General features: G+C 39.8%; 1 protein-coding gene and 4 non-coding genes across 5 annotated transcripts; all 5 read right to left on the reverse strand.

Moving 5' to 3' along the window:
• Positions 1-2,228: 2,228 nt before the first annotated feature.
• Positions 2,229-10,540, reverse strand: ncl (nucleolin). Its single transcript, XM_061738483.1, has 16 exons — positions 10,381-10,540; positions 8,905-8,997; positions 8,720-8,819; positions 7,828-7,947; positions 7,162-7,488; positions 6,826-6,978; positions 6,061-6,144; positions 5,766-5,889; positions 5,473-5,609; positions 5,254-5,380; positions 5,031-5,167; positions 4,795-4,924; positions 3,918-4,060; positions 3,570-3,696; positions 3,109-3,398; positions 2,229-2,927 (listed from the first exon to the last, which is right to left on the reverse strand). Exons 1-16 carry the CDS (start codon positions 10,396-10,398, stop codon positions 2,866-2,868), a joined length of 2,172 nt encoding a protein of 723 aa, XP_061594467.1. The 5' UTR covers positions 10,399-10,540; the 3' UTR covers positions 2,229-2,865.
• LOC133458860 (small nucleolar RNA SNORD82) lies at positions 5,958-6,027 on the reverse strand. The gene has a single exon (XR_009783977.1). It is a non-coding gene; the product is annotated as a small nucleolar RNA SNORD82 (small nucleolar RNA).
• On the reverse strand, positions 6,494-6,631 carry LOC133458863 (small nucleolar RNA SNORA57). Its single transcript, XR_009783980.1, has one exon. It is a non-coding gene; the product is annotated as a small nucleolar RNA SNORA57 (small nucleolar RNA).
• On the reverse strand, positions 7,585-7,724 carry LOC133458864 (small nucleolar RNA SNORA57). The gene has a single exon (XR_009783981.1). It is a non-coding gene; the product is annotated as a small nucleolar RNA SNORA57 (small nucleolar RNA).
• On the reverse strand, positions 8,111-8,250 carry LOC133458865 (small nucleolar RNA SNORA57). Its single transcript, XR_009783982.1, has one exon. It is a non-coding gene; the product is annotated as a small nucleolar RNA SNORA57 (small nucleolar RNA).
• Positions 10,541-18,426: the final 7,886 nt, after the last annotated feature.

The following is an 18,426-nucleotide window of genomic DNA, read 5'->3' on the forward strand; positions in this document are numbered from 1 at the left end:
GATACATTTGTACTCGTATGCCCACTCAGAAGACAGATAGTCTCGTCACGCACTCCCCGTATCACACTGGAAAAGGTGAGGCATTGTGATTTAACAGCAGGTCACCTTGCATGCAGTGACACCACGACAGAGACAAAGATCCTCTGTGATCGGGACACTAACCATACTCTCATTTAAAGACGGCCATGTTTAAATCAGCTGGATCAACTGTTAATCTCTGTCCCCTCCCCTCTTCATCAGCCTGTCTTGAAGCTTTCATTAAACACTTCTGTACTTTAGCGGTCAATATTCAAGAATTTGAAAGCTCCCAAACACATAAGAAGCAGGAGATTAATGAAATCTGGGAGGATCACCATCAGGTGACGAACCACAGACTAAAGGACATGGGTCATTCTAGATGGCTGACATAGCGCCACAGAGAAAGGCTAGCACGATCTCCATCAGCGTTCAGGGTGGGACGTAACCAATCTCTAAATGGAGAGATTCAGCGATGCCATCATCAGAACCTCCATGCACGCATCTGTAGAAACAAAGATCCCCGTTCAGCTGCCAGACAGTGGATAACAGCACTCGGCTGTCCCTCGTCTGGTCTGGTGTCACTGACAGAGCTCAGGGTCACCGTTACCAAACAATTAGTCCTCTATCCATCTTCCAATAAAATGGTGCAGATTTCATTCTGTAGCACATTTTATTTGAAATGATTGGGACCATTCTGAAAGAATGCTTTAGAAATGAGCAACTGGTGGAAATGCAGTCTGGCCTGGTAGACAATGAGAAGCTGCAGGAGCGGAGCGAAGCCGCTTCAAGAGGAAAAACTAATTTAATTGAAACGCTGCGGGGCACACTTCACAAATTTAGTTATTTTTGTTTTATTTTGAATTTACCAATTTAGAAAAAGGATGATTAGCTTGAGATTAACTTTTAATGTAATTATGGATCAAGGATTTATTCATAAAGCCTCGGCAGAGGTTTTGGACCGCTGTTACACAAATTTGTATGTAAAAACTTTCCTTTTTCCTTCCTAAATGTGAGTATGGACTTGGATGCACTGAAGAGATAAATAACTGATACTAGAGCTATAATTTGCGTTTCATTCCATACTGCAGTAGCAGCAGTCCGTTTACTTTTCCTCTAGCACCACTATGAGGCTGACTTTTTCATTGCACTGGTCTCTGTAGAACTCTAAATTAGTCTGGTCGAGTCTCACAGGCCTCACTGACTAACACCTAAGGTTGGTAGTTTAAGAGAAAAATAAAAGGCACTAAAATGAAATGTATCAGTAATTTTTATAGCTTTTTACTACCATGGGGAATTTGGGGACAGTGATCTCATTTCTCTCATAAAGTCGTATTTTCCTGTATAAAAGAAAACTTTTTAAATCACAGAAGTGACAGCTCGTTATGACTAGTGCTTTTAGTTCTTGACTAAGTCACTTTTTATGCAAAATTCTCCATATTCTCAACCTGTTCACGTTTGAAGATTTTTTTTTTTTTTTTAAATAACTACACTCCATTAAATGGCAACTCAGCAACAACCTAACTAAATACGACTGCTGCATTGCCGATAGCACCACCGTTATGCAGGCGAGCAGGCAGGCCGGCTCAGTTTTTTTCAATTTCAAAATCGAAGCTGAATGCACATCTGAAGTGACTGGAATACTGCCCCCTACTGGAACGTGGATATCCCTACCATTAAGCACATTTATGGACGAAATACATGGCTACATGTCTGTGGAATCACATCTGCAGCCATGTGTTGGGGGGGGGGGGCAAAAGAGCCCATGACATAGAAAACTAAACTGATATGGCTGGCTCTGATTATGAAGGATCCTCCTTTGCAGAAACTAAAGAGCAGACAACCCCGAGCATCACTTCAGATACAGATCGATGCGGGAGAACCTTCCTGCTCACAGCAACAGACCTCTACAATGAATTTCTAATGCAATTTATATCATTAATACTGCAATTTTATTTCCCTTTGGGGTTTAATAGGATAACAGTATTTTTTTAATTGAACTGATGAATGTTTACACTCATCTTTCAGATGACCTTGATGGCAGATGCAGGTGCAATGCACAACCCTCACAAACAGTGCTACTCCTCACCCATAAAAGCTGTTTACTTGATATAATTCATATCAGCGTTCGAGCTCTCCGGTGAATAGTTGAAGCCTGAGACCCTGCTTGTATTCAACTTGATGCTTTAGAGTATTACAGATATTTTTAAAAATCACCATCTAAGAGGTTTTATTTCATCACATGAAAAAATTACAATGGGGGGAAAAAAAGTCAATGTGCTACAAATATTTTATGTTACATTGATTAAATGTCTCAATCAAGACTCAAGAGACTCGGCCCCATCAAACAACCATAACATCCAACATAAATGTTTCGCCTGGATTATCAAAATATGAACTGCACAGTAAAACTTAGATTAAAGAAAACTAAACAAAATAAAAAGCATATGGATACATTTGTAAGATGTTTTGTTTTTTTTACAAAAAGGTAAAATGAAACCATACAAACGGTTTAAATTTACACCATATATCTGACAAGCCTTTGTTTCCTCCTTTCACAGCAACGTCGCTCATCAGAACCATTTCCATTTTACTCCTTCAGAAAAAGATTCCTAAGGAGGGCAAGAGGTGCGGGTTTGTGGTCAGGACATTCAGTTCTCACATGTAGCACTTAAGCTGAAAAAGGTCAGAAGTGCCATTCTGGCATTGGGTGGAGTATGTGTGAGGACTCTACATAAAGGGCTAAAAAAATGCCCATTTACAGTTAAATATATATCAACGACGCTTTGTGGAATGTCCAAAAGCTCTGAAAAACCGATGACACCAGAGTCCATTCAGTCCATTAAAGTTTTAGTCAAACTTTATCTTCTTTCCCTGTGGTTTTGAGCCAAATCCACCACCTCCTCTTCCACCTAAAAATCAAAACAGAGGAAACGGGTCAATACATTTGGTCATATGGGAGAACAAGATTTAAGATTAATCAGAGCACACCAGTCTAATATTTAGCTGGAGTTCTCGTAATATATTATAAACTGCCCATTAGGTAACTTAAAACAAAAAACAAACAACTCTTGATATAAATGTTTCAATCACCTCCAAATCCGCCACGTCCGCCACCACGAGGGCCTCCTCTTCCTCCCCGTCCTCCTCCTCCTCTACCACCTCCAAAACCACGACCTCCTCTGAATCCTCCTCCACGGCCACCGAATCCGCCACCACGACCACCGAATCCTCCACCGCCGCCGCGTCCTCCACGGAAGCCGCCGTCGCCCTTTGGCTTGGCGTAGTCCAGGGTTATCTTGCTGCCGTCGATCTCACCCTCCTCCATCGCCTCCTTGGCTGACTTGCAGTCGCCCTCGTTGTCAAAGTCCACAAAGCCAAATCTGTTGGAATTAATAACAGATGTAAGTGAAACAATCAGACTGGACTCATTTTTTAAAGCTCAGACTAAAAATTAGTTGTGCTACACAACTGTAACAGCCCATTAAACTGTAGTTAGCCCATCACTAAGACAGGCTGGGGCTCACAAGAGCAGTCGGTATATTCCACCTTACCCTTTTGATGAACCCGTTTCTCTGTCTGTAACTATCCTGGCGCCAACAGCACTATCGAAAGCATCCTTAAGGGTCTGGTCGGTCGTGTCCTCAGAAAGTCCCTTCACAAAGAGGGTTTTTGTTGGACCTGGTGAGGAAAAGAAAATGTAGAATTAAAAATCTAGCGCCACATTGATTATCTGGACAAAAGCAATATTACACAGTAAAGCCTCTTGAACAAACCAGATCAGGACTTGACTATCTTTGAATCATCACCGAAATTTCAGATCAAAGTTTCATCATATCTGGCCAGTTTGATCTTTGGACAATATTCAAACAATATTCAAACTACCAACTGTTTAAGCATACCAGAGTTCCCTCTGCCTCCGTCCCTTCCTCCGCTTTGTTGGCTGAACTCCAGTCGAATTGACCGGCCATCAATTTCTGAGTAGTTTAGGCTTTCCATGGCCTCCTTGGCATCATCAGTGTTCTCGAACTCTATGAAAGCAAAACTAAAAGGAGAGAGACATAACGTTAGGTAACACATCAAGCGACTTATTCGCAGGTCTCAGATCTTGTTAAACAATCAACAGTTTTGTTCCCACTCAATTAGGGCTGGGCGATTTTGGACAAAAATAAAATCCCGATTTTGGATTTTTTTGGTAAAACTAAAAAAGACAATGGAATAAAATGTTTCAAATATTTTATCTTTATTTTTAAAGAAAAATAGCAAACAAATTTCCCTATTGGGAAAGAAGTGCAATTGAAAGATACTGTAAATCCTCCTTGAGTTTAGTAAAGTGACAACATTTACCATTTTCTTGACCAAACAAAGATGACTAGACGAGCTCTGTCTGTAATGCAGCCAGCTGCAAAAAAGGAAAATCGATTTTCCTTTTTTTAACATCGATTGTGATTAAAAAATCCGATTTAGATTTAAAATCGATTAATCGCACAGCCCTACACTCAATATCGTCCATTACACAGTCAAGCGATTCCCCAATTACATGTGTTGCACAGCAGACGTGGGAGACACCCATATAGGAATGGGGCCAGCATGTTCTGACTGAGCATTTTCTCTGCTTCTCGTGCGAATCCATTCAGAATCACAGGTATGATTAAGAGGAGCTCATGAGAAGGGGCTTTTGTCTGGGAAGCTTTGGAGAATTCCAAAACAAATCCCAGTGGTTGTCGTCTTCCTGGAACTACAAACGTCAAATTTGACATCTGCCAAACAGCTACTTACCCTTTTGGTCTGCCGTCTTTTTGTGGAATCCTTATAGAGACAGCCTTCTCAAACGTGGACTGTAGGGTTTCCTCTGTGGCACTGAAGGAGAGATTATTCACCACCAGTGTTTTGTTTACTGCTCCGGCCGCTGTACAAAGAGAAAACAGTGATGAGTTACAAAACTGCATTTTCATTGATACCTTATCAGGCTGGATTCGTTTTCAGTTTGGCTTTTAAAAAAAATGCCATCATACCTGCAACTTTGCCTCCTTTTTGGCTCTTTTCTCCAACATAGTCGACAATGATGGACCTCCCCTGGACATCGGCTCCCTGGGCCTCCTCCAGCATCTTCTCTGCTTCAGTCTCAGATTTGAATTCAATATAGGCAATGCTGTAAGGAAAAGGAGATTAACTGTCTGGGACCAGATTGGAAAATTGCCATCAATTTGCAAGTTGGGAGAGGAAAAAAGTTCTTACCCCCTGTTTGAACCGTTCTGGCCTTGAGGTAGCCTTACATCAACTGCATCTTCAAACAGTTCTTTCAGGTCTTCAACCGTTGTGGAGAATGGAAGGTTTTTTACAAAGAGTGTGCGTGCGTCTCTCTCTGTTGGAAAATGTAAAAGTATTGACTTTTAATTTCAGATGCGTTCATTACAGAAACTAGTTTCGTGTGGGATCTACAGCTTTACAACGTACCTTTCTTTCCCTCTTGTGCGGTCTCTTTGCTGCGGGCCTTGTCCAGCCTCACCTCCTGACCCATGATTTTCTTGCCACTGAGCTCCAGTGCTTGGTTCATGTCATCCTCAGATGCAAACTCAACATACCCAAATTTCCTGTTGAGACAAAAATCACATTGTTACTACATTCCAATTTAAACACTTTTTAAGAATCGGTGTTGAAAAATCTTTTATTTTAACCCTTCCACCAACACACCCAAGCTCTGTATAGGTATAAATCAGGCTAAATCACTCTTTCCTACTACTACTTACTTTGAGCCACCTAACCGGACATCGGTGATCTCAAGACTGTTTTTTGAGAAGAATTTCCTGAGGGCCGCTTTGATCTCATCAAAGTCTTTTGTTGCGTTCAAGTTTCCGACAAACAGACAGAAGCCTGGTAAATAAAGAAAAGATGCGGGGGTTATCATTTGGGAAAGACTAGAATGACAATAAAGAAGCTAAGCACATTCAGAATAAAGAAGGTGACATCACACATCAGTATTAAGTCCCTTGTTGATCATCATTAGAAGCTGAACTCTGATAATAACAAAGCAACTCATTTTACCTTCTCCTTCAGCCTTTGCTTTTTTTGCAGGTGGTGCATCTTTCTTGTTGTCTGCCTTCCTCTTTGCAGGTTTGCCTGCAGAGTCTGTTAAGAAAGAAGCAGTGGTTCATTATGCAGTCATTTCAGTAAGTTTAATATGACAGTTATAGGTTAAATTTACCATCTATGACTTGGTGTAGCAGCTACAAACGTGGGCTATGCCACCTCTGGTGTTTTTACACCTGGATTTGTTTGTGTTGCTCAGTAATTATTCCACCAGCCACTGGGAGGCAGTGTCGGTACTCTGCAGCAAGTATTATTTTTCTTTTACCAGAGTTGCAGCTGAAAAATGTTGAGTCTTTGCCATTATTACAGGCACTGCACCAAACTACACTGCTTTATCTAGTATTTTGCTTGTTTCATTTGAATAAACAAATATAAATAAATAAATGATGAATGTGGCAGCGATTGAGGATAGAACCGGCAGACAATGAAACACACCGGCACCGAAGACATAGCACTGCCTTTTATTTACCTCCGTACATACCACACATGAGTACTGGACAACCACATGCATGCCAAGAAATGGAGGATTTCAGGTGACATTTACTTATTAAACTTGGATAAGCTTTTGGACAACATTTGGTATAATGTGGGATGTCTGCTGTGTGGTTGCTGACATCCTGGCCTTGAATTGAATAAAAATTACCTTTTAATTTTTAAGAAAACCGTGTTTCTATTTTAAAACTAGGTCAAAATCCACCATATCAAATAACAGAAACCCACCTTCATCGTCATCATCATCTTCCTCATCGTCGTCATCATCATCTTCCTCGTCATCATCATCATCCTCCTCCTCCGACTCTTCTTTGGCCTTGACCATGCCGGCTTTCTTTGCCTTTGCTGGTGCAGGAGTAGTGTCCATTTCTTCTTCGGAGTCTGAAAAGTAAACAATACTTGACTATTTTTGTGACTGAATTAAAACCATGCAAACCCCTCCATTAGCCCGTGTCAGATATACAAATGTACCATCACAGAAGATCAGTATTAAGTCCCTTGTTGATCATCATAGAGTTCTTTGTAATACCAAATCATTTTGGAATTGGTCAGTCTTAATCTTACCATCTTCCTCATCATCGTCGTCGTCATCGTCAGACTCTTTAGCAGGCTGTGGTTTAGCTTTGCCTGGAGTAGCTTTCTTGGGGGGTGGGGCCTCCTCTTCTGACTCCTCATCATCTTCAGAGGACTCTTTAGCAGCTTTAGCTGCTGCTTTGGCTCCTGCTTTAGCAGCTTTCTTGGGGGGTGGGGCCTCCTCCTCCGATTCATCATCCTCATCATCGGACTCCTGTGCAGCCTTGCCCTTTGCTGGGGACTTGGCGGGCGCCTTGGCAGGCTTTGCAGCTGCTTTGCCTGCTTTCTTGGGGGGCGGTGCCTCCTCTTCAGACTCATCTAGAAGCAAACAGCCCTTATGCTTAATTACAACAAATCAAAGTTTGTGGGAGTGCGACAAACATTAATAAATGTATGTATTAATAAATAAATGATTGATGTGACAGCGATTGAGGATAGAACCGGCAGACCATGAAATACACACCGGCACCGAAGACATAGCACTGCCTTTTATTTACCTCCGTACATACCACACATGAGTACTGAACAACCACATGCATGCCAAGAAATGGAGGATTTTAGGTGACATTTACTTAAAACATTAAACTTTGATAAGCTTTTGGACAACATTTAGTACACCATGGGCCTTTGCACCTCTAATACGGCGACACGACATACCATCATCTGATTCTTCTGCCTTGGCTGGGGTGGCTTTACCCTTTCCTTTAGCGGGTGTTGCCTTTGCCTTTACAGGCGTCTTCTTTGGTGGAGGCGCTTCCTCCTCAGATGACTCTTCCTCTGTTGATTGAAATCATGTTTAAGGCCCAACATTAGACTTAAGTTACTCAAGCTTGCCAATGCACCATTTACACCATTTACAGCAAACTCTTAATTACAACAAATCAAAGTTCTTGGGAGTGCAACATTAATAAATGTATGGAACATATAATAAATAAATGATTGATGTGACAGCGATTGAGGATAGAACCGGCAGACCATGAAATACACACCGGTACCGAAGACATAGCACTGCCTTTTATTTACCTCCGTACATACCACACATGAGTACTGAACAACCACATGCATGCCAAGAAATGGAGGATTTCAGGTGACATTTACTTAAAACATTAAACTTTGATAAGCTTTTGGACTACATTTAGTACACCATGGGCCTTTGCACCTCTAATACGGCAACACTACATACCATCATCTGATTCTTCATGACATGATTATTCTTAAATCATGTTTAAGGCCCAACATTAGACTTAAGTTACTCAAGCTTGCCAATGCACCATTTACACAATTTACACTGTCACAAGACATCAGAGATGCTTATTTGGGGAAAACACATTTTCAATGTCAGAAAATGTCAGTCAACCTTTTGAACTTTATGTCAGGTCTAACTACAATACATTTTTTACTATTTATTTACTACTATTGTAAATAAAAATGTAATAAATATCAAATTTGTCCTTCTCGGTAGATGCTCAAGTTAAAGTTGTAAACTGCAGCAACTATTAGGGACTACCAGGGACATCCAGTTCAGAACACTAAACATTTTGCTACTCACCAGACTCGTCATCATCTTCACTTTCTGCCTTTTTGGCAGGGGTGCCATTTTTGACCGGTGTAGCTTTAGCCCCTTTCTTTGTCACTTTAGGCGGAGGAGCCTAAAACAAAAAAAATAATTACTTTCAATAACAATAAATGCACACAAAACAGGGACAGAAATGTTAAAGTAGCTGTGTCTCGTACCTCTTCCTCTTCGCTGTCTTCTTCACTGGATTCTTCTTCCACCTCTTTAGGGGGTGGAGCAGCTTTTTTCTTCTGAGCCTGCTGATTTACTGACTGGAAGGACAAAAAAAAGGATTTAAATGAAAGAACATGTTCGACTTTGTCTCAATTTAATTTCAATTAAATCGTCCTTAATTCAAACACGATAGCTGTATAAGTTAACAACCATGTTTAAATATACTTTGTCAAGGAATGCGAGACTTTTACACAAAACAAAAAATGCAGTCATTAAACAAAATCAAAGGGAAATAGGAGTAGGGGGAAGTAAAAAACTTATGAGGTCCTACCCCTTGTTTCTATTTTGCTTATAACAGCAAGCTTTACTACTTTACCAAAACAAATTATACCTGTTATTACCTTTTGAAAATAGTACAGCATTATACCTCATACATATACTTGAGCATTATTATTATACCTGAGCTTTATAAATAGATATACCAGAGCAATTATAAATATACATACACACATATTATCATATAAACAATATAATCATTTTACATATACACCATTTTCTATACACATTATGCTGAATCCCCACACAATCACCACCTCGTGTCTCAAAAAAAACACCTATGAACTCCTGTCTATGCATACATTTGGGAATTCATTTTAATCTTTAATCCTCTGCACGATGTGTGGAAACTGTAACATGAAAATCCCTAACTGCACCAAAAGTGAATTAGTCCTAGCCAGCATTTAGGTGGTTTAAGGTGAGCCTGGTGTGGGCTGCACCTCGTGTGTCACTCAGATCACGCACCGACCCACGTGGAGGCCAGCCAGCTAGCATGCGGCTAACACGATGTGCTACACGACAGGTTAAACGGCCCATGCACACGTGTTATATACATAGGATTATTTTAATGTGTCGTTGAACTGTTGAATCTGCACAAATGGAAGACAATGAACTTAAATCAAAACCGAGGAAAACAACCTAATTGCCAAAAGGTGCCTCGTGCTGGCCGCATCAGATTTTATTTCTTGCAAAAAAATAAATAAAATCTTGTTAGTAAGCATGCTGTGTTTTTCTTCAAAAAAATAAAAAAAAAATCAAAAATAGTAATTTGCTATATGCAGTTCGAAAGACCATGTTTAAATCCGAGTTGAGCATGAATGCCATTTTGAATAATCCGTTTGCGTAGATAGGCCAAACAGGCCTGCAAACATGGCTGAACACGACCGAAGAAAGGGGGAAAAAAACCTTCAAGCCAAAATACATACACAAAAACACGATCATTTCTATTAAGTAAAACCATAAATGATCTCTAAATGAACAGTATGTTGACCGCTGTACACCAGTATTACCCCCCCACCAGTGCCAGCTTCTCCCATTCTCACAAACGCAGCAACTTCTGCTTAAAGGCCTCGTGTGCGTAAAATATAAAACAGGGCTTCATTTCAGTGAAATAAAAACAGTAAAATAAGAATAACTTGTCTTACCTTTGCTAATTTCACCATGGTTGCTTTTAGTTGTGTTTCAAAGAAACACTGAGGGGGGCCAGAAGCGAATTACTTTAGACAATTAACAGAACTGCCTGTGTGCGCACACGTGGTTGCGTCCGCTCCGTCGGATACTGGGCAGGAAAGACGGAGAGTCGCAGCTGCGCCTGCTCTCCTCTCTGCGCGCCCACCGCGGCCCGCCCACGGGACGGACACCGACCAATCACAAGCCGGGATATTTGCATCGTGCCCGCGCCTCGGTTACGACATTTAATTTTATGCGTGCACAGTGAAACAAACGATAAACCTGATAAGGTGGAGGTATGCAGAGATCATGGGTGCAGATCCCGGGGGGGACGGGGGGGACATGTCCCCCCCCAATTTCTGAAAAACATGAATTGTCCCCCCCCAATAAAAATACCAATTTCACCAAAATCAAAATTTAACAAATGTATTTTCAGACTTAAAAGGTTGAATATGTAGAAGATTTATTAAAAATATATTTCTAAAAAAATACTGGTCAGATTGATGATAAACAGGGCAACATGGGTACATTTTGTTGATAATTTTCATGATTTTGTTGTCTCTTCAATGAATGAATATGATTTTATTGTCAAGTTGTATTATCCATGAGTTGTTTAGATACAGATAAGAAGATTTATACAGACAAGAAGAGTTAGCCTATTAAGATACAGGATCTCTTCTTCCAGGGAGTCCTGGAAAATGACAGATGAAATCGAACATGGACATTTATGTAAATAAATTTGATGTTGGGTCAACTTGTGCTGTGTTTATTGTGCTCTTAGCAATGGGTCCTTTTTTTTTTTTAGAAATGTTTACCACCATAACTGTGTTAAAACATAATCAGTTAGTTTAAACAACTTGTTTAGGGCTCCATACTTCATCCATATATCAATTGATCGTGCATAAAGTAGTCCCATAGGATAAAAGGAAGATGGGGAGAAGAATTTGAGATGAGTAGACACTACATGCCCAAAACCCTTAAATTTATGATTTACAAATATAACAGTTAAGTAAGCAGTGACACACACTGTCCGCTGTTTAGGACAAATAAACAAGAAAGGTAAGCACAATAAATGATTCCCTGTGCAGTATTTTTTGGCGAGCCTTTACCAATTTATGGCATGGTATGACTTGCATATTGGCAAAAAATTAAAAATTAAAATCACGTTGGTGTCCCCCCCAATCCTGACATCGGATCTGCACCCCTGGCAGAGATCCAAATAGCTGTATTGAAAAGTATACAGTCAACAACAACTTGCAGAGAAGACTTACTCGTAGATATTGATCGTAGTTTATTAAGAATACACAGATGTGGCATAGATGTACAGTTCTGTTGGGTACCGGCACACAGCTCCACAAATCACTTTCAGCCCAGGGTAAACTCCAAGAAAGGTTCAAATTTGTTTGCATCCTATTCTACCAACATGTGGAATTCCTTACCGACAGCCATAAAAGAGAGCAAATCCCTAATCTCCTTCAAGTCTGCCCTAAAAAGCCACCTACAGGAGGCTGCTACTCGTAACTGGGAATAATCAAAGCCTCTACTGCACATCCCGCTGTTCCTTCTGATTATTGTTTCTTGTTTTTTTTGTTTGGTTTTCTGCTTTTGTTTTGTATTACCTAGCTTATTCTATTTGTCTCATCACCTTTTTAGTCTCTCTCGGTGCAAAATAACAGTAATTCCCCCCTTTTCTTTTTTTTACAATCTTCCCTACTGCTTCTTACCTGTATGTCATTCAATGTTATATGAGTTTAAAAAAGGTCTCCAATGTAAACAAGTGTAATGCTTTCTTGGAATAATGCCTTTTAGTTGACTTTGTATCAGCGAATCTGTACTGTCATTAAACTGTACCTGATCCTATGCAATTCTTCTAATAAATTCTTCAATCAATCAATCAAAAATCACATGAAGTAACAGGGAAAAAATGAAATAATACTAGTTCCACTAGGAAAAGGAGAACGTCAAGCAGTAATAAAGAAGAAAGGAATGGAAATATGGCAGAAAAGGTGGGATGAGGATCAGAAAGGACAGGGATATCACAAAATACAAAACTCTATCATAACAAAGAATTATACACAAAGGAACAGAAGGGAGGAAATAGTCATAACAAGACTCAGACTGGATCACACATGATTAAATGGCACTTTGTATCTTATGAGAAAAAGGGACAGTGATAAGTGTGAGAACTGTGGAGTAAAAGAAAACAGTGAACATATTCTAATGTATTGCAACAGATATGAAATAGAAAGAGAGAGGCTACAGGAAAAAATCAGAGAGGCAGGACGTGAGTGGAATTTGAGGGAGATACTGGGAACAGAGGGAGAGGGGGTTGAAATCCCCAGAAAGGCACTCATTCATTTCTTAAAAGACACTAGGCTGATAAATAGAATTTAAAAAACAGGCTAAATGAAATTATGTTACACACTGTTGTACAGTAGGTGGCGGTATGCACCTTAAAGTTGTTTGCGATCCGCCAATAAAACAGAGAAGAAGAAGAAGAAGAAGAAACAAACGATAAATTGTTTCCATAACAAATACGTTCCTCAATGATGTTACTGTTAGTGGGTTGTTTTTTTTTAGTTTCTTTTTAGAATTAAAACTATATTACGATTTTTTTTAATTTACTTGCTAAGATTTTCTCAAATTGCAACATGTTTGGGTCGAACTGTAAAAAGTGCCATTAGCAGGCTTTAGCCCTACAAGCCATGCAGCTGTTTATAGGAGCCACGTGGTCCGGGCCAGTTGCCCCATGTGCCTGCATGGGCCTGCTGTGGGTGGAACCCACCGAGCCACGTGTCTTTACATGTGCTCTATGTTTGTTGCAGTGCTGTATATTTTCTGTTACATTTGTAAAATGTATACTGTCAGTACGGTTATGAACTGTCATATTAAAAAGGCATAAAAAGAAAAAGAAACACCCTTGTTGCCAGAAAGATTCTGTTTCAAATCTTAGCTGGGTTTTCCTGTGGGGAGTTTGTCTGTTCTCCATGTTCTTGTGTGGGCCTTCTCCTATGCTCCAAAAAAGGTTTGTAAGGTCAGTTGGTGATTTTGAATTTGCCTGTGTTTCCAAGGGTGTGTTTGTCCATATAGAGAGCTGGGGTAGGCTCCACCAGATCCCCAATGACCCTTACAGGGAATAAGCAATACAGATAATGGACGGATGGTGTTTCTTCAACCGATAGTCGCCCTCGCACAATTGTTTTTTTGAATGAATGAATGAATGAATGAATGAATGAATGAATGAATGAATTTTTATTTCAAACATGTATATTATAAAAATAAACAGTAACATTTTCATATTCACATATGTTCGAAAAAAGGAGTAGGAAGAAGTATACACTTTCCTAGTTCCTACCCCTTTATAACTATGAATTTACATTATTGTTATTATTATATCTACACAATATCCATATAAATATAGTCTATATAAATACTACGTAAACATGCCTATTAATACATAATGATCCATATAAGTATATAGAAAATATAAATATGACATAAATATTATATCAATATATAGAAAATACAAATATTATATAAATCTATATAAATATACACTATATAAACTACATAAATATCCCCATAAATATATATGCTACATACATAATAAATATATAACATATATTACATAATTATAACTATAACTATCCCTCTCAACATATAATATACTACATAAATATCCACATAAATATCTAAACATATCTTAAGCAAGTATAATATACCTTTTTCCCTATTTTATTTGTTTCTCACACTCCTCGTTAACCCATTTCCTCTTCCAAATAATTTTTTGTATCTCTTTTTAAACAGATATGTTAGTACTTTGTTTCATTTACTGCTCCGAACTGTTCCACAGTGTCACTCCACAGTTTGATATGCACATGCTTTTCATTGTTGTTCGTACTTTATGTTTTCTAAAATTTAGTTCTCCCCTTAGATTATAGCCCCTTTCTCTCTCTGTGAACATTCCTCTGATATTTTTTGGTAGTAGATTATTCCTTGCTTTGAACATTATTTGCGATGTTTTGTATTTAACCAGATCCATACATTTCAGTGTGTGTGATTTTATAAACAGTGGGTTTGTGTGTTCTCTGTATCCTGCATTGTTTATTGTCCTTATGGCTCTTTTCTGAAGTGTGCATATCGGCTGTAGATGCTTCTGTAGGTGTTTCCCCAGAGCTCTACGCAGTAAGATAGATATGGTAAGAACAGTGAACAGTTTTTCATGAAGGACTGCTGCTTTGTCATGTATACTTGTTTAACATGACTACCACTACCATCCCTCTGGCAGCAAGTAAAGATATCAGTATTTTTGAAAATATTTATTTGAACTATTACATTTTTTTATCATTCATGCAATCACTTGATTTATTTGAGTATGCAAACATGGAGATTTAGGTTGTGCTCTCAAGCCTAACATCAACACCAAAATCATTTGTGCATTCATTATCTTTACCCCGATTCTTCCTATTCAAGGTGCTGTAGTCCATCGCAGCTTTCCTCTGACAAAAGGCAGGAGTACACCCTGGACAGGTTAGCAGTCTATGGCAGAGCCACATATATAGAATCAGAATCAGAAAAAGGTTTATTGCCACGTTACTGGACATACAAGGAATTTGTTTTGGCATAGTTGGTGCAACATATTTTTGTAAATACTATATACATGGTAAATAATATACACATGGTAAATAATATATACATGGTAAAGGGATTCAGTGAGTTGAATGAGAGAGCGGTCCAACGAGCAAGGCCAAAATCTAAATACAGAATAACAGGAGCGCTGCTGGTGTCCCCACAACCACCGGTGCTCTTGCGATGGGTGCAACAGTGAACTCAAAAGAAAAAATGGAGGCACTCTGGTGGCTTGAAAAAAGTAAAAAAAAAAAACTTTATTTAGACTGGGTTACATCTAAAAAAATTGTGCCTTCCTCAGGGTGTATGGAGACAAGAGACAAAAAACATACATAATTATAGGGGATTCAGTTCAGCTGTGGCTCCTCAGGTCTATGCAGTGCTCCTCCAGGCCTACATGCATTTATATTCACATTGCTCTTCTGTTTTGTCATTACTTTTTAGGCCATTTTGTGATTTATTGTCATTTTTTGTTTAAGGGAGGGGAGATTTTCTTTATATATTTAGTTTTATTATTCTTTGCATGGTTTTCATTTTGGCACCCATGATTTACGTTATATTGCTACACTGTCCCTGAATTCCAATCTCTGCCCTAAACCCTCAACAGTATTGAAGATTCCAGAGCAGTGTGCCGCGTATTCAGGTACAAATCGGCGAACAATTGCGACCAGGGATCAAAATAATAAAAATAAAATAAAAAATCTAAAAATAAGGCTACGTCACATTGCCAAACTCACCTCTCTTGACCTACAGAAAGGGAGCATGAGAAAGAAGCTCTGCAAAGCAGTCATCTTTCAGGGCTTTTAGCATATGTAAATATGGTTTAGATTTATATATATGGAGATGTTTATGGATGGATATATATATATATATATATATATATATATATATATATATGTTTATTATTGTTTCTTCATATTATTAAAATAGCTGAGTTTACACAATCTGCTTCTGTTTGTCTATCATATAGTCGTGTTTTTACATGTATGTGTGTGTATTTTATAAATATGTATATATATCGTGTGTCTTGCAAAATAGGTACCTATCGTGCCGGAATATTCCATACTGTTAAAAGTACTATATTAGTAATATGTCTTTTGTATTCTGCGAGTTAATATGACTGATTAAATGCGCTGACACTTAACTGCGCCACCCAGACAGATGACACTGAGCGGAGCGGGTGCCCGTTCCAAGATGGCGGCCACACGGCTCATCAGCGGCCCACGAAGCGTATGAAGCCCATACCGTGATGGGACGAATACAAAATATACCGTTACACTCCTACTGTATTAAAGGCTTTTATTTTGAAGGTGCGTTTAGTGGAGTGACGCAATCACCCTTGTAGATCAGCGAGCCGCACAGATGACTGTTTAGTTGGAGCCCACGGCACGCACTCTCCTTTTTTCACCTTGGCACACCTGTGGGGACTTCCGAGTATATTGTGCCTGAAATCATGTTTTTGTTTAGTGTCTTTTTATTGTGCTACTCCGAGTGTTAAGTGGATGCACGAAGTGTAATTTGTGTTTATTAGGACGCACCTCGTTTACTATCACGTGTGTTTATTGCCAATAGAAAAAAAAAATGTTTAGCATTGTTAAGGATTAGAATGCTGATATCTGAGTGGTTGGAGAGTCCAGTAACTATACCTGGCTCAGGTGGTATTTACACAGCAGAGGGCCGCAATTTGCGCCTATCACATACCATAGTTTCTTACCTGGTTTGGCCAGTAGATGGAGCTATTGGACTAGTGAATGTAGTGGTTAATTTGCGTTTCTGTTAGGTTATTTATGACCTTATTGTCGTTGCATATGTATAGGAGTCATATTTTTCTGCCTATGTAAGCACACTTTGTAGGGAGATGAGTATAATGTGACTTATTTATATTGTTTCAGATGTTCAAAACTGTGCGTATGCCCAAATCCACGCATGTTTCTTTGAACATCACAATCAACATGGAATTGAGCGCACATGCAGGAGCACAACATTCCGCCCTGTCTCCTTCCTCTAGTAGGTCAATTTGAATAAGAGTATAACTAACAAGTGGTAATTGGCGAAATAAACTATAGAAATGGCGAAAAGTAAGCGTAAAAAAAAAAAAAAACAGTGTGAGTTGGAGACACTGTTGTCAGAAGTGGAGGCCAGGATTTGGTTCCCTGTCCTTTGGCGTGACTAGTAAGCAGAAGAAAGGTTAGAGTGAGCTTGTGGCTGGGTCTGTAAATGTGGTGGGCTTTGAAAACCACACCACTCCGGAAATTAAAAAAAAAAAAAAAAAAAGTGGTCGGATAGGAAGGTGGAGATAAAGCGGAGAGCCACTGCACACCGGCAAAGCGCGTCCAGGACAGGTGGTGGATCAGCCATGGAGGACCTCACGCTGTTCGAGGAGCACGTGTGCTCTATTGTGTGTGACACTGTCCTCACAGGAATACTACCCGTCGGTGAGGGCAACTTAGTTAATTGAGCATCCACATAAGCTAAATTAACTCGTTCAAGTGTACCATAGCCCACCCTGACTGACGGGAACTCATTTGTGCTCTTATTGAAATAACTTGAGTGACTGAAGTTGTTAAAATTTTATTTTAGATGCCACACTGGGAACTTCTGGGGTCACGCTGCCATCCCTCCCTCCTGAAGAACCTTGCGCCTCCCGTCTGGCCGCGTGTTGATGCAGTTCTGGAATTCCCAGGACAGGATCAGTCAGTCAATTACTGAAATCAACAAAAACCTGACACATGACTGACACACTTGTTAACATTAAAGAATAAAAACATGAACCTTGATTAAGTTTCCCATTTATATTGTGTCAATTACACGTTGTCGGGCCAGAATGGCTGGATGGGGCTGCTCAAGGAGGGGTGCTGGCTCCGGCTCATTTGCTGGTTGCTCGACCTCTGCCAGTGGGACGCCATGGTGGTGCGCCAGGTTGTGCAAGACGGCACATGAGATGACAATACGACACACCTTGTCAGGGCGGTACAGCAGCATCCCCCTGCTCCTGTCCAGACAGCGCCACCGACATTTCAGCTGCCTGATCGCTCGTTCTACAACAGCTCTAGTGCTGGAATGAGCGTGGTTGTATCTGCGCTCTTGGGCAGTCTGAGGGTTGGTGAGGGGGGTCAACAACCATGTCTTCAGTGGATAACTGCTGTCACCTGATGGGTTATCGTCAATAAATACATTAATTAACAGTAAGGTGGCTTTACAGTCGACATTGTAAACGATCACTTACCAAGGAGCCATCCATTCTGCACCCTGCCAGCTTCGAGCTTCATCCCCACCCGGCTGTTGGTGAGGATGTAGGAGTTTTGGGTCGAGCCAGGCCACCTTGCCACAACATTTGTAAGGCGCATTTGTGCGTCGCATATAATTTGTACATTGATTGAATTAAAATTATG

The sequence above is a fragment of the Cololabis saira genome, chromosome 13 (genome assembly GCF_033807715.1).
Source record: "Cololabis saira isolate AMF1-May2022 chromosome 13, fColSai1.1, whole genome shotgun sequence".
Classification (NCBI taxonomy): domain Eukaryota; kingdom Metazoa; phylum Chordata; class Actinopteri; order Beloniformes; family Belonidae; genus Cololabis; species Cololabis saira.

Coding starts and splice junctions, on each gene's coding strand:
- ncl (XM_061738483.1), bottom strand. Junction 5,168..5,253: donor CAGAACGGTTCAAACAGGGG/GTAAGAACTTTT, acceptor TTTTCCTTACAG/CATTGCCTATATTGAATTCA. Junction 4,061..4,794: donor AAAGACGGCAGACCAAAAGG/GTAAGTAGCTGT, acceptor CTCTCCTTTTAG/TTTTGCTTTCATAGAGTTCG.